The 11943-nt window shown below is 32.6% G+C and overlaps 1 protein-coding gene across 1 annotated transcript; it reads right to left on the reverse strand.

The window, feature by feature from the left end:
• Positions 1–5317: 5317 nt before the first annotated feature.
• Positions 5318–9946, reverse strand: LOC114425905 (S-type anion channel SLAH3-like). Its single transcript, XM_028392884.1, has 6 exons — positions 9692–9946; positions 8621–8762; positions 7952–8425; positions 6520–7290; positions 6075–6106; positions 5318–5988 (listed from the first exon to the last, which is right to left on the reverse strand). Exons 2-6 carry the CDS (start codon positions 8753–8755, stop codon positions 5607–5609), a joined length of 1794 nt encoding a protein of 597 aa, XP_028248685.1. The 5' UTR covers positions 8756–8762; positions 9692–9946; the 3' UTR covers positions 5318–5606.
• Between the last annotated feature and the right edge of the window lie 1997 nt (positions 9947–11943).

The raw sequence follows: 11943 nt of genomic DNA on the forward strand, positions 1-11943 counted from the left end.
AGTTGAAGATGCAACCACAAAGTCATTGTACAAATTACTACGAAGCCTACATATGTTATTGATAGTTTTCCTCTGTCTGGTTGACACGTGTTTACTGTTTGGCTAAGTATTAGTGATATCTGCTAATGCTATTTGAAAAGTTCGTTGGTCGCTTCCACTTGTTCCAGATGCATTAATAGTTCCTGTGACATTCATAACAGAAGCTTAGTCTTCATAGCATATGTAGCAATACCACTTATAACAACAGTGCAACTTGAGGATATTAGTATACACATGCAAAACCTATATTTTCATTGAATATGTATGCCTTTTTGGCTCTTTCATTCTGACTTCTTCTTAAACGCTTTCCTTGCAATATTAGTTTTCTTTTTAATCTTGCAGATTTAACAGAATCTCTTGTGTTAGAACCCTCTTCTTCCATGAATCATTAACTGGATATGAAAGTGCTTCAATAATAACCTGAAGATATCTTAGCAGAATATGATAAAATGAAAATGTTAATTCGTATTTGAAGATTGCCAAATTTTTTTGAAGTTATAATACTTTAATAATGAGCTGAAGATGTTAGAAGAAAATCACTATTACATCAAGTCTAATTCACCTACCAACTGTGACAGTGATTTAAAAAAATTGCCGGGAAAAATGATACACGAACTCTACTAATTAGAAAATATTGTGCTTTTCATTAGGATTTTTGATGATACAATGGTTAGAATAGAAAAAGGTGACTTAGTGGAAGACTTAATACTCTTGATTGTTATGCTTTCGTAGGTAACAACACCTTTTTGGTAGATGGTAGACATAGTATAGCTTATACCTACCTTGTAGCCACTTGTTGGCAGATTATGACTATTTTTTTATTGCCTACAAAATACTATAATCACATCATAGCAAATTTTAGACATATCCCATCCAATTGGTAATAGGCTGCCAGAATACTTAAAAACAAACCTTCTATTGCTTTTGATAATAGCCTCCCACGAGTCAACTCCTAACTCTTTCATGATTTCTATTGGACACTCATCTACTTTGCTGTGATTTGTTTAAGACCATTATGTTGAAATTGATTTGGTTTTGTCCAAAAATTACTTCATACAAAAAATGAGTTTTTTATGCTTCTATAAGATCTGCAACACATGTTTTAGAACAGAGGCTAAAATGTATATAGGCTACAAACAATTGGAAAATTATGCTCTTTTATTTTTGTGGAATTGACAAAGTTCAATTTAAAGCCATGCTTTGTTGACCTAAATTGTCCAGTATTCTTTTCAACTTCAAGATTTTGGTTCATATATGTCTTACCCACTTTAACAACATCATTCCACTTACCAGGATCAACATTTTTAATTTAAGAAACAATCTTATGAGTCTATGCAAATATTAAAAACTGTCATATTAGATGGAAATTATTTGATAGTGACTCATTTTGAACATATCAAATTGCCAAGGATTTCGAATTTCCTTTTTCATATTGTTTAGGAACACTGCATTACATTTGATTTGAACAAAAAACAAAAGTAATATCCCAAAATTTACAAAACAAAGCCCGAGTTTGAGCACAACACAATTTACAATACTTAAGAAGATGTCGATTCATCATAATAATCTTTTGTAGCCTGGGGTGCAGCACTGCTACTTTAGCCAAAACCTTCATATCTTAGGTCCTTCTTTTGCTTTTTAATCCATTCAATTAACACTATAGGTTGTGCAATAATCATCTTAGTATTTTCAATTGATGATATTTGTGCAAACCATAAAGATTATAAATTATATTGACCTTATATGTAGGAAGTCTCTTTGATAATAACATAATTAGATCTTCATCCTCTGATATTTGTGACACAAAATACCGGGTATTGTTCGGCATAACCTTAAATCTAAAAGCCAATTTTTTGCCCAGTATCCTATCAATAGCCTTCGGAATGTCCTTTGGATCAAATTCACCTTCCTGCCAAGGATTAACATCAAGTTAAAATTCAAATATATAAAAACCACAAGTTGACTATGATGATTAACTAAAGCTATTAGATTATAGTTTAGACCTGAGCAATCATCTGTTGTTTAATCTCACTTGCACTTTCATTAATGAGTGCATTGCACTCACGATCCCATAAAGTAAAGTTAGCAATTTCATTTAGTTGTCCAACTCTCACTTCCAACCAAAACCTATATAATATAACATAATTTAACTTAAGTTATCATAAATCATTTAATGACACATCAATTGGAAACATATACATAACATATCTAACATAAGAAACATAAGGTTTAAACACATAACCTGACCATAGTTGTTGCATTTTCATTTCCACAACCTTGACAAGTGTATGGAAATTTCTCACATTCCACTTTCTTGTTACATTTAGGACAACTCTCATATATACAACCATTGCCCACTAAGAACTTGGTTATTGTGGCAACAATCAAACAAACACATTCCTAGCAAACACAATATATAAAATTTTTAACATCACATTATTCTTAATCGTGAAAGATACTGAGTCTTCAAAATCAATCCTAGCAACCTTTAACATGTACCTTTTTCAACTCACAAAGTTCACTCAATGATTTAACTTGAGCATTATAAAGAAATCTATCCTCTAAAGTAGTTTGGGAAGAATAAGAGATTTGACTCAACCTTTGACTGCAAGTCATAAGGCTTAGCTGACTCTGATCTAATCTACAATAGAGAAAGAAAAAGGATGTATAAATATTGAACAAAGAAAGAGGAAACATAATCACTACCCATTTTTATTTTTATTGAAGAAAGAAGTATGATTCATAATCACTACCCATTTTTATAATCTTCAATGTCCTTTAAATCTTCATGAATAAATAGTCTAGAACCATACATTGAATTTTGAATGGACATTGCATAAGCCCCTACATATGTATTATGATTATTAAGGCAATCACAATATAATCTATAATTCATCTACATATATCATAAGTGAAATAATGACCTCGTGCTTCCTTAATTTTTGCCAAATGAAGCAAAAGTATAATTGGTCCATTTTGATGTTTGTCCAAATAATCTTTCAGCATGAATGCAAAATCCTCCCATAGAATACAATTGACAATGGTGCCACTACTAGAATAAAAAAAAACATAACTATAGTCAATGAAATGGATAATTATAAATATTTCTATTTAAGATTAAAATAACAATGATAGAAAGTACCACTTATCCTTCATAGTGAAGACCACCTTTTTGGGGTTTCCATCCAGGTTCCATTGCAATACATCAACTAACCACCGATAACATCTGTCCATAAGCTTAGTTTTATTAACTTTTGAATACATGACAATGGGTGGACTGAATAAGAAGTAAGTAATAAACATACCTATTAAGTAGTTAGGAGTGACATTGCCAGTAAAAACATCATCAAATTAATAGTGTAAAATCATACACCATTTCTGGTATCATTAGAAAATCCTGCTCTTTTACTTTTGTGGAATTGACAAAGTTCAATTTGAAGGTATGCTTTGTTGGCCTAAACTATCTAGTATTCTTTTCAACTTCAAAATTTTGTACCATATATGTCTTACCCACTTTAACAACATCATTCCACTTACCATGATCAACATTTTTAATTTGAGCAACAATCTTATTAGCCTATGCAAATATTAAAAACTGTGATATCAGATGACAATTATTTGACAATAAACATGAATAATATATATTATACCTTCTCATCCATCAAAATCATTTCAATGTTAATCCTTACAGCCCTTTGAATAACCCACAAGTTAATCACACGTACACTAATTTTCCAAGTCTCATTTTGAGCGGTAATGTCCATAATGGAGTTGAGCTTACGTTCCATGATGAACTACTAACATAGATAACCATTAAAACATCAACCATGCATGCAAATAAAACGAACTTTTTAAAAGGAACAAAGACATGAAGATGAACACTAAGATAGTGGATAAGCTACTGCAAATAGAAAGGTGGCAACATAGAAACTAAAAAAGAAGGTTGTGCATAGAGCATGAGCAAAGATATATAGAAAGAAACTTACCAAGTGAAGTCAATTTCTTCAACCAACACAGGTGGACAACCTCTGTACACTGGAGAATGAAAATGCAGGATTTTGGTTAGGTTGCGGAACATGCAACTGGAATGCAAAAATGAGAAAGAACCTTACCAAGTGAAGTGAACTTCTTCAACCAACATAGGTAGAAGTGAGGTAAAACCGGAAGCTTGCGGTTAATGCAACTGGAATGCAGGAATGAGGGGAAATCAAAAGCTTGCGGTTTATGCAAAAGGAATGCATAAATGAGGTGAAATCAGAAGCTACTCACATTTGTCGGAAATCAAAAGATATTGAACAATGTTTCATAGGCTTGTGTCTGTGACAATAGCTCGGTGATGTGAATCAATCAACTCAGACTACAAAATTGGCATAGCCTGGAACCTAGACGAACCGTAGCCTAGGCTTTTGAATTTGAATTTGAAACTAGCGAGAAGCCCATGCCGATGCACAGGCTCAGAAAGGGTGGAACGAAGAAGCAGCAAAAGCAGAATGCGATAACCTTGTGCAGAAGTTGATGGAAGATTGAGGAAGTGTTAACACGTGTCACGAAAAAATAAAAAATTGGTAGAAATGGATAGTGTTGGACACGTGGAGGAAGCGATCGTTCTTTTACTTTTAACATATAGATATTAGAGGAGGAAAATAAAATTTTCCGGTCAACATAAAATTAACATGTATTCAAACACTCCAAGTGACCTGGTACCAAATTTGTTTTTATTGTACAACAGTTTTTCTTAGTAAACTACATTAATCATCTTTTAGATTTCGTGAAATTAAACAAATTTTCAGTACTTTTTTAGTAACAAAGTAAAGTTTTTCATACCAAGGGAATTAGTATAATATATAAAAATCTATTAGTGTATATCTTTTAAAAATTAAGAGTGTAAGAATAGATATGAGTAGGGACAGGAATTTGTGTAATTTTACGAAAATTAAAAGAGTAGTTAATATTATTTATTTATTTATTTATTTTGAGGAATTGATTCGTAATTTGATAAACCCCATATGTTATATCTGAAAAGTGTGAGAAAATATGCTTCGATCATGCTATACATGCATTGAAAGCATTTTTGGTCCAATCTGATTATATCCAAAAGATACCACATATGTCCTAAGTGGATATGCAAAGATCATCCTTTGCCATTCATTGGCCCTTTGGTCCCGTTTGGAATAAAAGAAAAATCTTCTGCCATTCATTTTCTTTGACTCAATCATACTGATTATTTACTCATTTAGTAAAACAACTCAATTATTTTACAAAATAAAAAAGTGGGAACTGTTTCTAATGATACTGATTATTTACTCATATAGTAAAACAACCCACTCATTTTACAAAATAAAAAGGTGGGAACTGTTTCTAGTTTCTACAAAAAAATGCTCTTCCTAAACCCTAAACACACTCATTTATACACAAACCTTCATATTCTACTAAATACTATGCATGGTCACCGGAACAGTCAAACGCCTACTTCTGTTCCTCACATGTGTGACTAATGAAGATTATTAGCCAAACAACTCATAATATTCTCTTTCGAAGGACACATTACGATATAATAACAAATATACTCAGATAGATGGTGAATCCTCTGTGCCATCTGGTAGTGGGGTAGAAGCTTCTAAATCAATTTTATCCGAGTTCACACACTTCAGGTAATTTTCGATCTCTTTGGAGTCATGGCTCCTGTATCTAAGACCTAGCCACTTCTTTTGTGGCCTTCTCTTTCTGTAACTTATGGCAATGGCAAGGTCATTGGGGAATAGGTTTTTGAAGACAAAGGCATGCAATATAGTTGATACAAGCAGTGCTATTACTATGAGTGTGGATATGAGACTCAGTATGACACACAGGGTCTTGGTAACTGGATTTGTGACCTGATTTGAGTATCTTACGGTTGCAATTGCTGCACCAGTCATTGGAAAAGTATAGGCCCACCATGCAAGAGAGAATCTGCGGAATAACATCCAAAAAAAATTGTCAGAAAAGTTCTATAGTATAAAGCAAACATTATAAGAGAAAGAGTAGATGTAGCATACATGAATCCTCTGAAAAAATTGATCCGGACAGCCTGCAAAACATGTGAAACTACTAAGTAATTTTGATAACAGAAATCTGTTAAGTGTCTCGGATGTCAAATTTATACAAGGCCATGTTTAAGAATATACATGAAAACTTAGAAAAAATGATTATGAACATTTGAAAGGGCTAATAACATTGATTTCTGTTGAGATTAGTACTAATTAATTAAGTATACTAAGAAATTTAATTGAAATATACTGACATGTAAAGTTGTTTACAGTATCATCTATATCTAGTCATGATTTATTATATAACTAAAACATGTTGACTTTTGTAATAATTTATTACTTTAAAAATCATATCGTAGGTGAAGTTTAATTTTCTAACCAACTAAGGTATACGTGTGATTAAATAGCCATTCCTATTTCAATACAAGGGTGAAAAAATGATAAAATAACTTACCAATGAGAAATAAAGAAAGAGGGCAATGAAATAGGCAATCCGAGATCCATAATCGAAGGAACCCTGAATGTTGGCCCAAGCCATGGAAGCAACACTTGGTGCTGCAACAAACAGAAAGAACACAGGATGGAGTTCTTTTGGGAGTGTCTCATTTGTTGGAAGTCTCTGGTAGAGGGTCACAAACATGACTATGTAGTGGGCCAGCCCAATAGCAAAGAAGAAAATGGGCCCTTCTTTGAGGCCCATAGAGGCCCCAAGTAATGCCCCCACAAAGTTTCCAACAATTGATAAATGGTTGGTAGGATTAGCCACCTTTGAGAGCCTCCTTTGACCCCCAGACATCCACTGTCCATAGATCTTAAGTTCAAGACACAATATTGGTGTCATTAGAATGTACCAAGGAGCATGGTGCAGGTCTTTGGTAACTGATGGTGGAACTCCAATAGCCAAGAACAAGAGAGCTATCCATGGTGCAAAGAAGAAGTTGACACGGATCGGATGGTAGTACTCCCGATGAACTGCTTCAAAGTAGAGAATGATTTTGAGAAGATAGATGGTGAAAACTGTGATAACAAGAGCAATGGATATGAACCATAAGATTAAGTTGACTTTGAGGCTTATGTGAAGAAATTGAGTGGAAGGAGATGTTGCCAGTGCTTTCCAAAGAATTGCTTGGCTGCTAACTCCAAGGCAAATACCAAAGGATGAAATAGGAAACCGTAGAAGAAATGGCCATTGCTTGTCCTGTGGAAGCACTGTCTCTTCTGATGCCTGTTGGAGTAGGAAAACAAAATATGTTATAATCTTCAATATGCACAAACAAACATAATTAGGAAATTCTGGGGAAAAGAAAGAAAAATTCAGTAGAATTAGGATATTCAATCAGGAAATTATGGTGTTGTTGAGTTTGGTGCAAATGAAGTGTCTACCAAAAGGTTATTAGTTAAAGTTGAAAGAAATTTGATTACTCGATATGAGACTTAAGCACTCCATAATACCTAATACTTATCATAGCACCGACCCTGAGTGCCAATGTCTTATCAGATGCATTCTACAGCCTTTCTAGTCAATCCATCCATTGGTACCTTTTTCCAAGACACTAACAACCAGTTCTGATACCAATTGATAACAAGCCTAGAAAATGAAAATAGCAAGCACCGGGAGCGCGTAACCCTTAAGCAGTCTCTATCTAGCTATATTCCTGGTTAGTCATGGATCAAAGTGGTTTTCACTTATGTCTAAATAAATATACTTGCATCTTAGACTAAGTTTCATTTAAGATTAAGACACAAGACATAAATGAAGAAAATATTTAGGATCTTTTGGAAGTGGGGGCTAATTTTTTAGTACCAAAAATTGTATGGCCTGTGTTATGGATTATTTTAGTTAAATCACACAACTAGATTTGAATTGATAGAATGTAATCACATACCTTGAGAGTTTCTAACTCTGGACCTTCCAATGCATCAAAGTACCGATCCACAGGTAAAGGCCTATCAGTGCTCTTGGAGTTGTTGTTACCATCTTGTGCAGTTGCTCTTGGTGACTTTCCACGTAGAATTGTTAATTGTCTCTCAAGTCTCCCAGACCATGTTTTAAAAGAGTCAAACCTCTTATCCTTGAAATCTTTGATGCCCGGATGGTTATTTATTTTGACTCCATTATCAGCCTCTTGGGGCACATGGCATTTTGGCATTGGTTGAGAGTAACATTTTGATGCCTGCGGATGGTTAGAGCTAGCAGTTCCTGATTGAGAAGAGGAAATGGGAATACCATCTTTTTTGGTGTCCATTGGTTGAAGCTGAACTTCTTCAGAAGAAAGTGGCATGCTGATAGAATACTTCCTTTGATGATTGATGACTATAGGTTCATCATGTTGTCTTGTTGGTGAGTTTGCTTCACTTCCCTATTACAAACATGGGAAAAGTTGGATTTAATTAATTTCTTAAATTAGAAACATTAAAAAGGTATATTGTAATTCATTATAAATTTAGAATAATATAAGTATTCTAAATCCTACACGCCACGAAGAAAACTCAATTTTTGGTAATTGGCTTGTGGTATTCAATTATGCAGGTCAAGTACTAAAAAGGAGTCTTACTTGGGCAGATGCGCTGGGAAGTTGAGAATCAGCAGTGTCAAAGCCAGCAACTTCACTTGATGATATATACCTTATGAGTGATGGAACTTCTGGAGAGCCTTGTTCTGAAATTTCAATGTTTATGTTGTTTTCCATGCTAGACCTGAGAAAGGTATTGTTAGACTCCCTTTGTACTTGTATATTCATGAAAGGTTAGATCAGATAAGATCAAATAAAATCTAATATATAGCTTTGCCATTAATTCAGAGGATCTCATTGGTAAGCATAGATGTAGAAACAAGTAGAGGTGGCAAAATCCAGATCCAAATTAGACAGTGAAGAAAAAGATGAGATGAGTTGACAAAGAATTATGCATCGGCTATTAATTATATCTTGCTCTCTTTATAGACACGAAGTCACAAAGGCAATCGTGTACATGTAAATAGGATGATCACATTCATCCACCTAGTTCACATTTTTTTTTTCATAAAAACTATGTCCCTGATAGGTACAGCAAATCCAAAGGGCATTCATTGCTAAAGTCAAAATCAGTGAATATGCGAATATCTTTTTTTCTACTAATTGAGGAGCCTTCCCTCTTCATGAAAGGTTCCTGTCTGCTAAATTAATAAAACAGGGAAAGGTCTTTTTTCCATCCCCACAAAAAATGGACAAGAGAGTTGACGAGTAACAGCAAACATTTTAGGATAATGACTGCAGAGATGTCAAATTTCTGTCCCTTCCATCTTCTCCGAAACACTATGTTAACATTAATCTATTATGGATGAAGCCATAAATGCTACACACCCCAGCTATTAATTCAATCCAATTCCTATAGGCCATGGATTCATATTCCATATGATGATGCCAATGTTGAATAATGGTGACATGAAAATCAGATCAGTCTCTAAAGAAAAGAAATCAAAGGGGCGCGAATGCAACCTCAAAAAATTTCAACACTAAACACATGCAGACTTCAAGTTTGGATTAGTATAACTATATGAACATAATACATAGCTGGATAATGAAGAAGTTCATTGTGCAAGGGAAGGAAACAAAAGAATTAAAAGAAAAAAGAATAAGAGTCATAACCTTTAGCCTTTTCTGATCTTCTCTGCCACAGGACTACTTGAAATCTTGGACAAACCTCCTTGTGAATTGATGATCGAGAAGAGAGAATTTAAATATGAACAAGATTAGAATTCACCGCAGAAAATGCATGCACCCTATGCTTAAAAAAAATGACGATGGACAAAGATGTAGCTTAAAGTCATAGGATTAGGAAGATGATTCTTTATGGTCTAAGGCTGTGGTAGGTCAAGTGTACTTTGCAGCCGAAACCTTGAAAGGTCCTCATTTTTTTATAACCACAGCTACTTATATTTGTTTGCAAAAGAAGCATCCAAGGAAGAGGACAAAGCAGCATAATATATTATTGTAGTATAGGACAGGTAAGTAAGAAGATATTAAGTTATTAACTACAAAATGACTTCAAATTATTTTTTTTATGGGCAAATGCTAATTTGTTAGAATGTTAGTTTTTGTTAGCATTCAACACGTCTTATATATTTTTCCTTTTTCTTTTTTTCTTAACCATCGAACACATCTTATATCTCTGAAATGACTTCAAATCATTAATTAATTGCCCCGGTTATTTTCTGGATGAACCACTGTGTTTGACAAGATATATTAAAAATATATATTGAGTGGTTGGCCTACAATTGAATACAGTGGTGATGGTGCATTCCGATTTTATGGTAACATGTATTAGCAAGCAGAACAAAAGTTTGAGTTAGTTTGAAGTAAGCGCCAGCAGCCAAAGTCAAAAGGATTGGCACGGTTTCGATTTTCACATTCAGTCCTTATCAGTACAGCAAAGACACGGCTACAATTAATGTTGCTAAATTTGAATGGAGCCATTTCAGGTTTCAACTTTTAACCTTAAGAATTTATCTATAAAGGAACACACGTTTAGCACGGAAGATCAAAGATGTCACATCTACTCACATTTTGTGAACTAAATTGAAATCTACTAAAATTCACAATATTAGCAAAACAAATAAATAAAAAATCAAGGATACTTTACTATTCGTCTTCGGTTACAAGGAAAATATTTTTCAATCTTCTTTTTACTTTGAGATGACATGTATGTTCTCTCTGAGATCATATTATTTGACCTGAGCTGGATTATTGTGAGCATCAAAGCTCTCATTTTACCTATTTAACACAATTGCATTCGAAGCTTAAACTTGACACTAGTTAAGTTGCAACAACTTCAAACTAGCTTCAAACTAGTTGATTTATTCATTTGGTAGTTATGTTTCAATCTTCTTTGAGAGTATTCCTTCCATTAAAATCCTAACACTTATCATATATAGTATTTTTTTTAAAACTTTTAAGTTTTAAAAAAAATGTGAGAAAACTTGCAAATTGAAATAGAAATCTTTGAAGCACAAACACTAACACCTGACATGAACACAGACATGATAGAAAAACAGAGATTTTGACACCATTAATATCTAAAAGATAGGACATTGAGACATCATATACACATATAAAAAAATATTCTAATAAAATGAAATATGAATAACACATGGTCATGTTTAACGATTAGGCCTAAGGAAAAATTTACATTTAAGTTTTAATTTATTATCATCATTTTATTTATTTTTTCTATATTCATCAAAATTTAATATTTAAATATTTTTAATATATAAACGACAGATTCAATCAACCTATTTTTGAAATAGGTAATGTTATATAAGATTTAAATAATTTTAGTTTTATTTTTTTTCAACAATAATTATAATTACAAGTGCTATTTATAATATTTTAGAAACAATGCATGTTTTAGAAAAAGTAATCTTTTGATATAATGTAATATTTTAATTAGAGTATAATTTTTTAGTATGCACGTTTGCAATTTTTAAAAATAAATCAAGAGTAATATACCATTTTTTCAAATTTTAGAATTCAAATAAAAATTCATGATGATTTAATATTTGAAAATGTATTCAAATTGACTTCCAATTAAAATGAACTTTTAAATACAAAATATTTTATGCAAATAGAATATTAGTTAAATGTACATGGTCTTGACATCAACATTTGCACCAAAATATTTTTTTCATATATATCAATTATAAATTTAAACTCTATACTGATTTCAATAAGTTTTAGGAAAGGAAAGAGGTAGAGTCCAAAATAGATGTAAATAATTTTCTTAACTTTCTTAAATAAATAATAAAATTACACTTAAATTATTTATAATAATATTTACATCTATATTTAATATTTGTGGTCTTTTTTGAAGTAATAATATTTGTGGTCTTATAAATAAAAAT

This window comes from Glycine soja, chromosome 9 (assembly GCF_004193775.1).
Source record: "Glycine soja cultivar W05 chromosome 9, ASM419377v2, whole genome shotgun sequence".
In the NCBI taxonomy this organism is placed as follows: Eukaryota; Viridiplantae; Streptophyta; class Magnoliopsida; order Fabales; family Fabaceae; genus Glycine; species Glycine soja.